Here is a 16,961-nt window from a genome sequence, read left to right as displayed (position 1 = left end):
AATTCACTGGAGTTTTTTAAGATGAAAAAGAGTATGAAAAGACGTTTTGTATATGTGAATTTTGAAAAGCGGTTCTTCATTAAGCAAGGAAAACCTGTATAATATAAATAAAACCATGGAAAATAATATAGGGAGTCCAGCTAATTTAGATAAGCCAACATTTTCAGGTGTTTCAAGGTACTGTATTGTCCATGTCAGCTGTTGCAAAAAAGTAAGGAGAAGACTATTCTCATGGAAAAACTGAGATCACAAAGTGCATGTAAAACAACAACAAAACACACACCACAAACTCCATTTTCTCCATCCATACTTGGCATTTTAAAAGCTATGCGGTGGTCAGAAATGCTGTTTCGTTGTGGATGTAAGGCCAAAACAAATAAAAAAGACTTATTTTTGTGGACAAGGTCTGACTCTACTCAAGCTCTATTCCCCACTCACATTCTCATTCTCACTGATGGGTTTTACGTTTTTTCTTGGCAGGTTGCCAACCAGTCCAGTGTACTTTTCTTTGTGATTTCTAACCTGGCAAATATCGACCCAATGTACCAGTACTCTTTGGCCTGGTTCCTCAACTTGTACGTCAAATCAATTTCAGAGAGTGAAAGTTCCGTCTTGCTGTATGAAAGGATTGACAACCTCAACAAGCACTTCACATACAGGTGACTCAGTTTCTTTTCACGTGGTTTTATTTCTTTGACCTCTTTAGCATTAACCCTAAACATCTCTTGCGATGGAAATTCTATTTAATTACAGTTAATCCTGAGTGTCTCTCAGGAAAACCTATAATTTGCACAATGTTTAGCACAAAGTTCCTTCTGGACAGTATTCTGTTGCCATCTAGTGGATGTTATTTTGCAAAAAAATCATTAATATTTCTTTGCTTGTAGTAACTCATCAATGGTGGAGCCTTCAACCAAAGCAAACAATGTGTAAATGAAAAAATGTAAAGCCAGTTTTAAAACAAACTGAAATTGAGCCTTTAGAATCAAGTGATTGTGATGACAAGGTGAATTGGTCATCAGACATTGACACAGATACTGAAACTGATGCATGTAGCACTGCATGACCGAACTGTTGTAAGATGCTTAGTGAATTTGGTCGCATAAAGCTTCAGTGTTGCAAAAAGATAAAAAGATTACAATCAAATGGAAAGACAAGAAAAGCATTATCCCCCTAATCATTGCTCATAATGCAGCATCTGCCAATGTTAATGTCAGGGGAAATGTGGAAATCGATTAGTCTTGTGCTCTGGTACACTACAATAACACTGGGAACACAACGATCGTAAGGATCAGGCACTGACATTCTACCCTCTCTTGCACAAGCAACAGAAAAAATATTATAAAAAAAAGTGTGCAAAGAAACACAGTTCTACTGTCCTGATACTTTGAAACAGCATCAGACTGTTTCAAAGCAAGTCACACAAAGGACGTGTACTAAATCTGCATCAGTACACCAGTGGACACTAGACATAGACATTTCTTAATGCATTTATGTTAAAGGTTTGGTATTTTTCTGTTTCACATGACATGTTTTCTTGTTGAAAGAACCTCAACATTTTTGGCTCATTTTTCCCGGGTTAAACATAATGCTAAAGATGCTACAAACACTGAATAGCCCATAAACAATAATTTATTTCATTTCAGGTAAAAATGTTTAATTTGTGTGTTGTGGCCTGATGTCTACAGGACCCATTTCTAGTCCTATGTGTCCAGCTGAAAAAGGAGTACAGCTATGGGCACTGACAGACCCTTTTTCCACTTCTCCCTACAGCATCTACCAGAACATATGCCGGTCACTCTTTGAGAAGCACAAGCTGCTTTTCTTATTCCTGCTCTGTGTAGGTCTGCAAAGTAACAGGGGCCAGGTGGATGAAACTGAGTGGCGCTTTTTGTTAACTGGTGGGGTAGCTTTGGAGAACCCATACAAGAACCCAGCACCTGACTGGCTTAAAAACCAATCATGGACTGAATTGATGCAACTGTCCACCTTTCCAGCCTTCAACTGGATCAGGGAAAACTTCACCAATAATGTAAGTTAAACTTCCTGGAAAGGACGACACAAGATTTTATGCTGATTGGGGAATGTCACGATCAGTTCTCATTCTTATTCTGCAGGATTTGTCAAAGTGACAACATCTATGATGAAACATCATAGAACCCTAACATAATGTAAAGCTCCTCTCCAGGAATACTGTGATGGATGGAAAGGAGAGCTCACAGATGGTGGACAGATAGAAAGGCATATAAAGAGAGATATTGTAGGGGACAGAGTATGTAACTGAAATGAAACAAACAGAAGAGGTTTAGTGGCTAGATTCACAGGAAAAAATATTTAAGGTGTTGCTTATGGAAGCCAGGATTCCTGGTATCCATTCTGGGAAAACCATGTTCTAGTTACAGGACTTTAAATGGGAGAATGTGGGAAGAAGATATGAATCAAGTACACTTGTAATTCTTCTAATCTAATCAGGTCCCATGGTGGAAAAACGTTTATGATTCTGCACACCCCAATGAGATGACACTTCCAGAGCCCTGGGATGACCTCCTCAGTGATTTTCAGAAACTGCTGATCTTACGCTGCATACGACCAGACAAGGTAAAACAGAAATGGTATTTAGGGAGAGCTAGTCGCACCTCAATGGACTTCTTCATGACCAGATATCAGTTCAAATGTCCCTATCATACACAGATAATCCCTGCTGTTCAGCATTTCATTATTGACAACATGGGTCCATCCTACGTTGAGCCCCCAACTTTTGACCTCCAGTGCAGCTACATGGATTCCACCTGTTCCACTCCCCTCGTGTTCATACTGTCACCTGGTGCAGACCCCATGGCAGTTCTTGTCAAGTTTGCTGAAGAAAAAGGTACTGGTTTAAGAGAATTTTCTTTTAATATTTAAGTGCAGTGAACAAGATCTAGCAGTGATAAACACTGAAGGTGACCTTTCAATAAACTGCCAGTGATTGGGCTCCGAGTTCTATCTCAAGAATGATGAAGTTCTTCCTCTAAATTGGAATGAAAGACACTGCAGGTACAGTGGGTTCCCTGTCATCTACATGCATGTTGTTCACTGAACATTATAAATGCTGTTCTTCACCAGCACAGGCCAATCTTGGGGATGCCACACCTCTGGAGTTAAAAAAAAACAGAGGTAGGCTTGTCTATGAAGTGCTGTGTTACAAATGCCACTGTCATTTATTTACTAAAGTATTGGAATAGTAACAGGGGTTCTGTTTCAATTCATGGTGTCCATGGTGTTGTCCTGAGAGAGCCACTTAACTTCTGTATTCTTGCACTACAGCTCTGAAACTGTGAAGCACCTGAAGATGGTGTTCTTATGTTGAAAAGAATCAGTTTTTCACTTGTTCTTGCTAAAGTGAGAAAATGGTTAAATTAATTTTTTAAAGGAGAAAGTGAGTTTGGGAAATGTGTGAGTGGAATGCTACTTCACACTACCATAATCACATTCTCTTTTGATGCTTAGTGTTCAACATTACTTTATGGAATGGTTGCATGCTAATTGCTACTTGAAAATCTAAGCTAGGTTAGGGTAGACCTAATTTTATCTGTAGCAGTTCCAGTTCTGCACCACAAGGATGTGAGGGGCATAGATTTTGAACTGAAGGGTAGATGACCTGTGCTGCACATAGGGTATTTCAGTGAATCCAGCTCAGTTTTCTTAAACGTGTGTCCAGATCCTTTCAAAATAATTAGCGAGACTGAATTGAAAATATATGCCTCCCAAATTGGGTATGATATAAAACAGAGTAATTGATTTTGTTTTACATAGTTGCTAGTGAAGTTAACTACTTAGGTGTCACATCTTAAGGAATGTGCGGACAGGATCTTATCTCCCATTCAATAGCCAATACAACTGCTTTTTTCACAGGAATGGGAGGAGCTCATCTGCAGACAGTCTCTCTTGGACAGGGCCAGGGCCCTATTGCACGTAACATGATCGAGAAGGTGAGTTACTGAAGTGTTTGTGGCCTTTTCAGGAATGACAGCTACTGGTCTTCTCTACTAGTTACCAGTTAACCTACCTAAATACCAGTAGCCTCCAGAATCTGTGAATATGTTGTAGTTATCTCCCAAATTAAACTTTCATGGCAGCTTCTGGGTTCCTGTGCTCGTAGCACTGTGTGGTAAGGTGCAGAAGCCATTTAAAGTATGTGGAGCAGGCTAAATTAAGGCCTATTAAATGCTGCCATTCCAAATGTCGGAAAAGATGACAAAAATAACCCAAGGTGTTTTTTAAAAACAGAATAGGGTATAACCATATAAATGCATATATAATAAACTCAACACTGTATTATAGTAGTGAACAACCAATCCCATACTCACAGAAATGTCACAGTATCCATAACGTGACTACATGCACTAAATATAAAAACTAAAATGGCACAATGTGTGGTGGTGCTGGTAGAGCCTTGTAGATATAGCAACCTGAGTTTGAATCCTGTGCCCAGCTGATGTCTATGTTGCTTTTACATGTTCTACCATGTCAAAGATATGCTGGTTTTCCTCTCACATCCCTAAACATATGTAACTTAGATTAATTATTGGTTATGAAGCAACAGAGTGTGAGTGTGGGCATTATGATGGACTGGCATGCTTTCTAATACTGGTTACTGCCTAGGTGTGGATGAAATAGATTCTGTTCTCCAGCAATCCTGAACTGGGTTGAGTTTGAAAATGTCCTGCCAGATGCAACAGTTAGCAAGAACCCATAAATGAGAGCTACTGCAAATGTATTTGTTTTGATATTTATTATGTCAATGAACTGTCTAGAAATACAGTTTAGATGTACAACTGCAGAAAAAACTGCTTCCCCAAATTTAAAAAAAGATGTTTTTCTTACCAGTTCCAAGAGACAAATTTATATTTGGTCTGTCACAACTTAGCTCTTCCCACTCTTGTTCTCTGTATAGAAATGACTAGTGGTTAACTAATTAGTAGATAGATCTTCTTCTTCTTTTAGCTGCTCCTGTTTGGGGTTGCCACAGCGGATCATCCAAAATTGTTGTCCGCATATTGATTTGGCTAAATTTTACACCGGATACCCTTCCTGATATAACCATCCCATTTATCCGGGCTTCGGACCGGCGCGAAGAAACACACTGTTTTGTGCATCCCCTGTGGCTGAGTTAACTAATTAGTAGATAGATAATAATTAATTACTTCTTTTTATGAATTAAGATGTCTCCTTGTCAAAATGGTCATGCACTGGATAGAGCCAAGTTCTCCTTTTGCTCATGAGCACTACTACATCAACCATTTCTCAATCTCTGTTTATCTGTATTTGGTTAAATGTTTTCCCTAAAAAAAGTATGTCACATCCAGGTCCCTAAAGCCAGATGTACTATGACCCAAACTGTGCCCGGTCTAAAAGCAGCAGGGTTCCATTTCTACTGACATATACTTTTCTCTGTTCATTCTGCTCAAAGAACATTTATTTAAAAGCAGATAACAGCTCCAAAACAAAATTACATTATTACAAATATGTGGTGCTGCTGTCATGTCAGCTTTAGTAGGCATAGCCCAGTGGCACTACAATGCCATCATATTCCCCACATGTTTTCAACAGAGTCTTCTTCTTGAGGTTTCTCTTTAGACCTCAAATAAAGCTCTTTGAAGCATCAACTGATTTCTCCTTTACTTCTGTCCTGACAGGCTGCAGCAGAGGGGACTTGGGTCGTTCTGCAGAATTGCCATTTGGCACCAAGTTGGCTCCCAGATTTGGAGCAGATCTGTGAGGAGCTCTTATCAGATCAAGACTTGGTCAAACCAGGGTTCAGGTTGTGGCTGACTAGCTACCCCTCCTCAGATTTTCCCATTTCCATCCTTCAGAATGGCATCAAGATGACCAATGAGCCACCCAAAGGCCTGCGTGCCAACTTACTACGCTCTTATCTAAGCAACCCAATCTCTGATCCCACCTTCTATGAGGGGTGCAGTAAGAAAGAGGTACCATCAACATTGCCTTAATAGTCCAGAATATGTGTCCTTTCTGTTATTCTATTAACTAGTTCTTTCCATTCTTTTTAACAGGAGTGGGAGAAGCTTCTTTTTAGTCTATGTCTTTTCCATGGTTTGGTTCAGGAGCGCCGTATGTTTGGACCTCTTGGCTGGAATATCCCTTATGAATTCAATGAGTCAGACCTTCACATTAGTGCCCGGCAGGTGCAGGTAGGAGAAGGATGAGGAATGGACCAGACTTGAGACTTGAAATTGGAAGTGGGATGAAGGACACCAATCACGTGTGCCCTTATTTTATAAAATTCTTTTGAAAAACATTAACCTTCTCAGTTTCTATTAGATGCTCTGAATTTTGACCCTATACTATATAGCCCATCATCCACTGGGCAATCTAAAACCACTTTAGACTCTTCTAGACACTTCAATCTGGGCACTCACAACAGACTCAAGTTTCCCAGATTCTCCAGGACCACACTAGATCTTCTGTGACCCTCTCTGACAAACACCAGTCCATCTCAGAACTTGGGAGCTTCTACTTGTGTTTATACAGAGTATGAAACTACTAGAGGCCTGACTGGCCATCACATGGCTGATTTACTGATTCCAGCAAGATTGGTACTCTTCCTGCACAGTGCTTATCTACATGTCTGAATGCTGCCACATTTCATTTCATTCAACTTTATTCCATTCCATTCAATCTTTACTGTTCTTGGATAACATGCTACCAGTGCATGGCACCATGAAGAGTACACTCTCATCACACTTCCAGTTGGTTGCTATTAGCATTCTCTTGCTCTCTTAAGTTTTAACCTACCTGGTTAGAAATTATTAGGGGAACATTTAAACATTTCTGACTAGGTGCTACAGTATATGTGATGGGCACCTTAATATTTAGTGTCCTGTGTTTATTCTTGCAGATGTTTCTGAACACATATAGTGAGGTTCCTCTGGATGCCCTGTCCTACCTCATTGGCGAATGCAACTATGGCGGCCGTGTGACAGATAGCTTTGACCGCCGTCTACTCCTCAGCTTGTTGGATACCTGCTACTGTTTAGAAATGTTGACCAATATGGACTACTCCTTCTCATCCAGTGGGGTGTACCGTCTTCCAGCCAAGAGTGGCTTCAACAACTACTTGGAGCATATCAAGAGCCTCCCCATGAGCGCCGAGCCAGAGGTATTCATGTGTATTATGTGATGTGCACCACTTATAAAATATAACACAACTATTGAAAGAGGGTATAAAGAAACAAAACATCAACAACATTTATTTATATGGCACACTTTCACATGTCTGTGGTGGGCTGGCGCCCTGCCCGGGATTTGTTTCTGCCTTGCGCTCTATGTTGGCTGGGATTGGCTCCAGCAGACCCCCATGACCCTGTGTTAGAGTATAGCGGGTTGGAAAATGACTGACTGACTGGCTGACATTCACATATGAAAGAAGCTGGAAGTGCTTTAAAATAGTAATACTCTATCTAAACTTAGTTACAGAAGAAAGCAAAAACTAAGGAAAATTTAATAATAAAATGTTATATTAAAAAGTAGGAATGAGAAACAGAATGTCCAGCATAATAAAAAAATACTTTGGTCAGATGGCCAGAGAGTAAAGGAAACAAAACCTCCAGCCAGCTATGAAAATAAACCTCTAGGTAGGGGTTCTAAGAGTCCCATCTGGACATTCTACAGTTCATTAATGTGCCACCACTGACAGGATACTCTTGTGGAGTCCCTTCATCTTCCCAATGTCCCAAGGACTGCAGTGTACTTGTACCACTGGACAGAGGCACATAGTTCTAAGGAGCAGAAAAGAAGCATTTAGAGACAGTTTTCTAAAATAGCAAATTAAATTGTATTTTATGTAAAGAGCCAATTGTGACCTCCTCCAATGTTAGTGATGCTAGTAATTTAAGTGATCAAGAAAAAGAAAATTAAAGTGGGTTTTAGTAGTTTTTTCTAAATTAGTACTGCATAGTATAGAAATAGAAATACAAACACAAATGGTTATTTTTCCTCCAGAACTACTGATAATTTTCCTTACATCATCATGCTGATCATCATCTATACCAGCATTCATGCAAAGTGGACCACTGTTGCTGGCTCTTGTTTTTTTTCACGCTATATTTCCACTTATTTCATGTCCTATAGTTGTTTTTAGTAGACCTTTACTAATAAACATTTCATATCTGAGTTTGTGAGCAGTCAGAGATGACTCATTACAGTGGTGGGTGTGATGCTCTGTAGTGGACACTGTCCCTACTGGTTCAAACGTACTGCTAAACCTCAAGTTTGTGATTTCTGCTTGGCAGGTGTTTGGACTGCATGAGAATGCCAGCATCACACGGGAGTACAACGAGACCCAGGAATTGTTTAATGGCATCCTTGCAACTCTGCCCAAACAGGTACTGACCACTTTGTGATCAAATGTCAACCAGGTCAGTTGTGTTTGATCAAACTGCAGAATAGCTGAGTGTGAAGTGTCTCCCAATCTGGTGTTAGTATTATATGAGCTTTATCAGAGGGGTCCTTACTCTCTGATTTGTTTGGAAAAAGAAGGAATATACTAACATAGCAGAGACATTTTATTGAGGGGAGTTCTGTACAGAGAATTGCAGAAAAGTTAATTTATTTGTTAGGCCTTTGTTCTGATTCTCACTGGTATGGATAGCCAAACCAATACAGACGGACTAGACAAACTTCATGGTATTGATTGGGTATATTTTATATGAATTAAGATAAGGAAGCAAACGTGTATGTTTTTTTAAAAGTTGACCCATCGTCTGTAATGTCTAGCAATTTCTTTGCTCTCATGAGTCTAGAACTTGTTCTTTTTGTGATTAGATTCCATAATTGCAGTAAGTCCTTGCTATTTCTTTGTATTTCCTGGTTTAGTGTAGTTTCAGAAATAATCCCACATTAATAAACTGGATGGTCTTTTAAATAATTGAATCATTGATATGGCATTTAAGCTGGGCAAAAACTGTTTTTTTATGTGTTGTTTCCTTTACTGAACCCTTATTCATGATGAAACCTTTGAAATTCCATATGTTCTGTGATTTAAGTTGGGTTAAATGCAATATGCATGCAACATTTCATGAACATCTCCAGCTGTTTTGAAGTAATGTGTAGTTTTCTATGAATGCACAGTGAAATTCTTAAAACTACATGAAGCCTATATTTCAAATTGCATGAACAATAATGTAAATGCAAAATTTTCTCAATGTAGACATAACTTCTTTTGAGTAATTAATGATTTTTTTTTAGTTGGCCATCAATCACACTAGTTGGCACCCTGCCCAGGATTGTTTCCTGCCTTGTGCCCTGTGTTGGCTGGGATTGGCTCCAGCAGACCCCCGTGACCCTGTGTTCGGATTCAGCGGGTTGGAAAATGGATGGATGGATGGATGGATCAATCACACTACAGTGCCATTGTTTCCATTGTTTCCATTGATTCACTGATGTGCAATGTAGCCTTCATTGTAAGGCCAAACCTGAGCAATACAGCAGATTAATTTTTTACACTAAACTGTTTTGATTCCCTGGTTACAACAGGTCACTGGGGCAAGAAAGTCCTCCATTGAAATTGTTCAGGAGCTGACTACTGATATTTTGTCTAAGATGCCACCAGATTTCAGCATTGAGGATGTCATGGTAAGTCACAACAGGTTGTTGGTAGGACTCTGGCTTATTTTGACTGAATTAGTAAAATGGTGCTGGTTGTTATTACTTCAGGTTTATTTTCTTATCAATGGTTAACCTGCAGGGTGCCTGAAAGAGGAAATTTCGTAATTCAAAAACCTAACCACCATTAATTTCAATGAGAAAAAAATGTACACATTCCGACGTCCCAAATGTGACAGCCATTGTTCTTTTTGGAACACCAAGAAGTTATCAAAACACATTCTATGGAAAGTGAGGTGAAGGGGAAGAGGCAGTGAGTTCTTTGAACTCCATTGCTGCATCATGCATGTTTTGGACCTCATTTGGTGCATTACGAAGGTGTCTGTACTCAAATGAGAATTATTTACTGTATTATAAATTAGGTCTGTCAGATTGAAAGTCTCTATTTGAATACAATTTGAAAAAGCTCCTACTCAAAAACAAACGTTAGCATTCAACTGTTGTTTATTTACCCTCCCACTAATTTTGGCATCATAATAATAATTCTTTGCATTTATGTAGCACTTTTCAAAGCACTCAGCAATTGCAGGTTAAGGGCCTTGCTCAAGGGCCCAACAGAGCAGAGTCCCTATTGGCATTTACGGGATTCGAACCGACAACCTTCTGATTGCCAGTGCAGATCCCTAGCCGGAGAGCCACCACTCCACCTGTCATGTTATTGTGGACATGTTATGCAATCCTGTGGTACTTTGCAGGTCTTTTTTTTGCACACCAATTCTACATTAAGCTTTTCTGTAATTTTGAATGGTTAGTTTTTTATCTTCATTAATAAAACTTACATACAGATCTTTTTTTTCCACCCCATGATGTTGTTTTTTGATCTTCAGGTGTACCTAGAATAAGGTTTTCAATACTTCTCCAGTATCCTTGTCTTACATGCTGAAAACAATGACGCATAATTAAAAATTTGTAAAAGAGAAGAAAAGACCCCATTTAGTTTAATCCAGTCTGTTATCCATTGACAACTGGATCCTGTCTGCAGCACTCATCTGGCATCCCGCACTATAAGCTTATCAAATCTGCTCTGCACCAGCTGTGTTTCAATTTATTTATTTTTTAACTAACTAAATCCTATGCTACTTATGATTTTTTTCTAAATTTTGCTCTTAATCTTTTGTTTCCTTGTAAACACTCAAACTCATTTTACAGAATTTTTAAGTTGCTGTGAATAAAAGCGACTGCTAAATCAAAATTATAATGACATCTAAATGTTTAAAGATTATTACAATGCAACATTTAGTACATTTGGTTACTTCATTTGTGAGACACAGAGAGACTCACAGTGCCTCAGGTTGAATAAAAATGAGATGGAAAGTGATAGCATGTCTAATGACCTCAAGGACCAAAAAGCTGTTGACCGTGGGAAAAAAAATTAATGAATGTGTTTAGTGTGTTTAAGCAATCATGGGTGATTTGGTCCCAGTTCTACATTCTTTATGATGACGTCACTTTGTAGAGAGACATCACTTTCATTTGAAGGCTGCAGTCTTCACTCAACAGTGTATGAGTCAAGATCTGTGAGTTAAAAAAAAAAGTAAAAATAATAATGTAATGAAGCTCATTGCCAACGCATGTAGACTATAAAAAATTAAGCACAAAAAATATTACAGGTTGTGCCGCTTTAATTAAGAATGATACAGATGATGCTAATAAATAGTTTAATATTATATATGTATATATACCGTGGCGGATGTTAGCAGATGGCTGGCCAACCACAAGCGTTACCTGGTAGGTAACCACCCATACAATCAGATTGTGACACAGACTACGAATGCCGTGAATATATATATATATTCAATTTTAATGTGAGTAATACATTCTTATATAAATGTATACTGCATTGTATTATGATGATTTAGCTCTAAATTGAACATATAATAATGAGACGGGAGTTACAGTATTTTCATTTGCGGCTTAAGACGGCATCACGCATGCATTGTAGCGTTCCTGTTACCCTGTACTGAATCGTTTTGTTCGTGCACATCGATTCTCATGATTCACTTGAAAGAGTCCTGTAGTAAGAACGCACTGTTCATGTGACTATAAAATGTAACTCATCACCATGTTGTAACGTAGTGGAGCAGAAAGTCGAGATATTTGCTATAAAATATAGTGGAGTAAAATTTACAAGTATCCACAACTAAATCTACTTAAGTACAGAAAAATGTACTTATGTACAGTAAAGAAGTATTTGTACTTCGTTACTTTCCACCCCTGTTGTGTTACTCCAAAGACATAATGAAAATTACAGATAGTGCAGTTTTTTTGGGGGGATGGGGCAGGAGTATATGGATACAATTTTTATTTTCGGTTTAAGGCACTGAATCTAGCACCGCCACGACTATGTGTTCTTAAACGCTATCTGCATCCCTTTGCGTATACTCAGGACATTATTTACCATACCAGATTTTTTTAGGTTGTCGCCATCGGTGTCCAGATCAGGCTCCACTTAACTTTTATAACTGGCGCCCCTCAGATGACATCATCCTAGGCGGTCGTCAATGTCTCGATTGACTGGTGTTCTGTCGATTTGTGCTACCTTGTCGTAATAAGATACACATGCAAATACAGTATTTACAGATTTAGAAGTGAAAATGTCTAAACGAACATAACATTTTTATAGTATCACTCACCATTAGCCGAATTTTTTTCCAAGGTTGCACATACCAATCATTTTCGGCTTACAATCACAACAATGCTGGACAAAAAAAAAAAAAAAAAAAAAAAAAAAAAAAAAATGGGAAAGGCATTGGACTGAGACATTGGATACGTTTGCTCCTAATGACTTCAATAATAATAATATAACAAATAATAGTTTTAGTAGGGTCTGTTTGAATTAATTTTATTTTATATATTTATTTAAGAAAAATTTATTGACTGTAGTTTAAGAATAAATGATATTGCGCATGCGCAGAAACACGTTTCGCTAGATTGTGTGGTTCCACAGAACATCGGCTCTGAATAGAACTGCATCATTTACTGTTCAGCGTGGAATTCTATTTATTTCCACCAGACCTAACCTGATTTGGAATGACGTATAGGTATCAGTTAAACCTGACTCAGTGTCACAGAAAATGACCTTCGATGTAAAATGTTTACATTGATTTGACCACACTCGCCGTATGCATGTAAGCGTCGTTTATGTGTTATTCATTACCACTGATGCTGTCAGTGAAGTGTGCTTTGAAAGATGTGGCGAGTTTCTTCCGTGCTGCTGTCGGGAGTCTGTGCGGAGGTCATCCAAGTCCGATATTAAATATTCCTGGATGCGAATTGTTTTGAGATTATAATCCCAGTGTGTAGTTCGTGCAGCTTTATAATTTGTTGCTGTCCAGTTTTTGGCGACGTGTTATTACCCTTTTGTTAATGTTCTTCGGTTAAGCTGTGCGCATGCACGATACATGAACCGGACTTTCTTATCTTTTCTTATCTAAGAAATCACACGAAGAGTCAAAGGTCAACTCGAACTGCTGCTCATCTGTCGAAGAGTCAATACGCGATTCAGGGCCCGGGTCTGCTGGTTAACCTGCACTACCCGTCGTAGTGGGTGCTAATGCGCTATTAAATTGGCCATTCAGCATTTCCTGGGTGATTGGTACTGATTTTTGATAATTACAAGGCTCTTCATAAGCCCCGACGTGATTAATATTTACAGTAATAATAATAATAATGAATTACATTTATATAGCGTTTTTCTCAGTAATCCTGTAGCCCAGTGGTTCCCAACCTTTTTGACAGCAAGGACCACTTTATTAGATGCAAATTTTTCCACGGACCGGTCGGGGGGGTTGGTTGGGGGGGGGGGGCAGTTTATACACAATTTACATAACATTTCTATCCATCCATCCATCCATCCATCCATTTTCCAACCCGCTGAATCCGAACACAGGGTCACGGGGGTCTGCTGGAGCCAATCCCAGCCAACACAGGGCACAAGGCAGGAACCAATCCCGGGCAGGGTGCCAACCCACCGCAGAACATTTCTATTATTATTAAAGTTATTAAGCAGTTCGCATACGTTTGCAATCTGAGATTTTTCTTCTTTTTTTGCATATAACAAAGACATATGCTTTACATTTGCCAATCCAACAGATTGCACATCACAAACATTAACACTGCAATCTTTTTTTCGTGTCTGCCGTTTCTATAGGAGGGTGACAATGAGTTAAATTCCAATGGATGTTTTTCAAATGTTGACAAGCAATAAGCAAAAGGAATCACTGAAAACCACAGACAACAAAAACAGCAAAAAAAAAAAAAAAAAAAAAACAGTATGAGGAAAGTTCGAAGAAAGAGATTTTTTTACAATGTTTCTGTTTGGCGATCGTTGTGCAAACGTGCACAACTGAGCTGCGACCACAGATCTAACTGCTCTGTGGATGATTCGTTCAAGCATTTCAAGGTCACTTCGTTGTAATGAAAGCATCTGCTGAATGTACTTCGTAGTAACGCGATTTCTATAGACTCATGTCATATGGGGAAACTGTCGGGACCATAAAAATAACTTTGTTGTAATACTCTCTCACTTCGGTCTCTCTCCTCTCTCTGCACCGCTGCAAAGCCCCGCCCGCCAAGCGTTCTGAAAAGTCTCAGTGAGTCGCCGTTGCCGGCAGTTCTCTCGCGGCCTGGCTGTCAGACGGCTGCGGACCGGTAGTGGGCCGTGGACCGGGGGTTGGGGACCCCTGCTGTAGCCCACCTCGCAGCGAGTCTTTTTGATGTGAGTTAATAGTCGTATTTGCATGAACGTGTGACGAGGATTGAATCCTAATATCGTGTTTCACTGGGGTCGAAGAAATTGTCTTTTCTTTCCTCTGTTCCGCTCCTTGAAACGAGAGGGGTCCACAGCGCAGCAGTCCGACGATCCACTGAGCGCAAATCTGGCCCAGATGCGGTTCAGCTCTCACTTAGTCCTGGTCTACCTCCGTTGTTCACTTCGACCTGAGGATCATTCCCTGGTAGTTCTGTCTATGACGATCCGGCGCTGTTATGGTCTTTTCTCAGGTCCACTGATGCTGGCTGTATAAGCAGCCAGGAGCTTTAAATGCTGTAAAGAAGTTCCGCCACACTGTCTAGGGCTGTTCTTTGCCTTATATTCCGGGCGCTGTTTAAGCAGCAACCTCTTTACAGAAACTCCGTACTTATTTAAAGAGGTTCTGTAAAAAGTCAAATTTCCCCCGGGAACAAATAAAGTTCTATCTATCTATCAGCACTCGTTAATGCACTCTACGGGTGACAACAATGACCCAAGACACCTGTAATGTTATGTCGCTATGCGGCGTAGGGTCTTTCTCGGTAGCTGGGATGGACGATGAAGCCAACTGGATGGCTGGTCAGTTCGTCATATGGCAATCAGTGCACGGACTAGGAATCGACCAGCACCGTACAGGCGCGTGGAAAACAGTTTGGGTGCTAAATAACAGTTGTGATGTGTCTTTGATTAAGTCGCTGGCGCAGGCACATCCGATCGGATCTCCTCCAGTCTACTGGAGGTCACTTGTCTGATGTAAGCAGTACATCTACTCATGTATGTTAGGGACAGCCTGAGTATTTAATCTTTTATTCCGATTCCATCAGGTCTGGATCAGTAAGTCAGTTACTTTAATTTTGTTGTGTGTGTGTATATATATATTGCATAGTTTACTGTCAAATAAAGCAAAGAGTACGAATGCAACCGTGGAGGATGTTTGCCGAATGGCAGACCAACCACAAGCGTTACCTGGTAGGTAACCACCCACACAATTCAGGTCGTCTAGACTCAAGACTACGAATGCAATGAATATATATGTTTGTGTATGTATATATATATATATATATATATATATATATATATATATATATATATATATATATATACATACACATACATATATGTATGTATGTAACATTTTCATTTAATGTGGGTGTACCTTTTTGTGGAACATGGGTCAGTTGGACCATTTGCAGTTTTGCACCAAATCCAGCAGTGAAACGTTCCTGTGGTGATCCCATTCATTTCGTTAGCATGTGCTTATTTTGGTTGTTAATCTAACCCTGGTCACTCGATCAACACACTACTGTCATATTTCTTCAGACGTCCGACCGAACTGAAGTTTCTTGCCATTTTCTAGTGGGTCCTCCTCTATCACTCGCCACAAGTGTCAACGCCGTTTCACCAGATGAAGCCCGCTTAAATAGCGGCACACGAGTGGCCCCTCGGCTTCGATGAAATCCTTTAGTCTTTTCAATGTGCAGACCACCTAGAAGTGGAACAACACTGCCACTTAGTGCAAATGCGACAAATACGCACCCAATTTGCTTTCCTAGAAATTCATAATCCGATAATGGGTGACACATAGTCGGTTTCGATACAGTATTGGAGCACATCTGTAACCCACAACTCTTATTTTTGCTCTCCATCTCCCTGCTTGTTGTCTAAAGAACATTATTTTTTGTCAACTGCTCTTAAAGTGAGCACTAAATGCTTTGGCACTTAGAGTGCATCTAGGGATGGGTGCACGCCAGTGTGCCAGATACCTTTGTAAGTTTTTGTACCAACCTGTATGAGTATCACAAATGTTCTCTGTATATCAGTTTTGTACTGATGAGCTCTTTTTATCCTTGTCATCTTTCCAGAAGCGATTCCCAATCACCTATGCAGAGTCCATGAATACGGTTCTTGTTCAGGAGCTCCTGCGCTTCAACCAGCTGACTAGTACCATTCGTGGCAGTCTGCGGGATCTGAGTAGAGCCCTTCAGGGTCAGGCTCTCATGTCAGGAGAGTTAGAAGACATCTTTAACAGCATCATCGTGGGCAAGGTGTCATTCAATAGTCAGTCACTTGGCTGTTCCCATTTATTACTTTTCCCAACTTATTATTTTGACGTTTGTCTTTGCAGGTCCCTGCTTTGTGGTCATCTAAATCATATCCTTCATTGAAGCCCCTGGGAAGCTACATAAGTGACCTTCTCCTGCGCCTGCACTTCTTTAAGGTAATTTTATTTTTAACTGCTCAAACTAATCCACTGTACTCCTGGAAGACCCAGGCAACAGCTTTGTGCTTTTGGAAAGGTCCACTAATACTGCCGCTTCTTCTCAGTGCTGGACAGATGATGGAGCCCCTACTGTCTTTTGGATCTCTGGCTTCTATTTCACCCAATGTTTCCTGACAGGGGTACTCCAGAACCACGCTCGGAAGTCTCAAGTTCCAATTGATCAACTGAATTTCCAGTTTCACTTGACAGAATATCATACTGAGCAGCCTCCATCAATTATGACGGTGTGTATGGTCCACTGCTCCATCTTACCCAAGACAGTGT

General features: G+C 39.9%; 1 protein-coding gene across 4 annotated transcripts in view; it reads left to right on the top strand.

The window, feature by feature from the left end:
- LOC114656916 (dynein axonemal heavy chain 3-like) overlaps positions 1-16,961 on the top strand; it is a 139,874-nt gene that overhangs the window by 121,709 nt on the left and 1,204 nt on the right. For all 4 annotated transcript variants that reach the window (XM_051920071.1, XM_051920068.1, XM_051920066.1 and 1 more), the window contains 13 exons: positions 481-659; positions 1,774-2,032; positions 2,473-2,598; positions 2,692-2,869; positions 3,895-3,971; positions 5,679-5,972; positions 6,057-6,194; positions 6,902-7,162; positions 8,295-8,387; positions 9,538-9,636; positions 16,279-16,461; positions 16,542-16,634; positions 16,742-16,921. In XM_051920071.1, coding sequence (XP_051776031.1) covers positions 481-659; positions 1,774-2,032; positions 2,473-2,598; positions 2,692-2,869; positions 3,895-3,971; positions 5,679-5,972; positions 6,057-6,194; positions 6,902-7,162; positions 8,295-8,387; positions 9,538-9,636; positions 16,279-16,461; positions 16,542-16,634; positions 16,742-16,921 — 2,160 coding nt within the window. The remainder of the gene's footprint in view (positions 1-480; positions 660-1,773; positions 2,033-2,472; positions 2,599-2,691; positions 2,870-3,894; positions 3,972-5,678; positions 5,973-6,056; positions 6,195-6,901; positions 7,163-8,294; positions 8,388-9,537; positions 9,637-16,278; positions 16,462-16,541; positions 16,635-16,741; positions 16,922-16,961) is intronic.

The sequence above is a fragment of the Erpetoichthys calabaricus genome, chromosome 1, assembly GCF_900747795.2.
Source record: "Erpetoichthys calabaricus chromosome 1, fErpCal1.3, whole genome shotgun sequence".
Taxonomy (NCBI): Eukaryota; Metazoa; Chordata; class Cladistia; order Polypteriformes; family Polypteridae; genus Erpetoichthys; species Erpetoichthys calabaricus.
The sequence above is the reverse complement of the archived record's forward strand: the minus strand, read 5'-3'. Positions and strand labels throughout refer to the sequence as shown.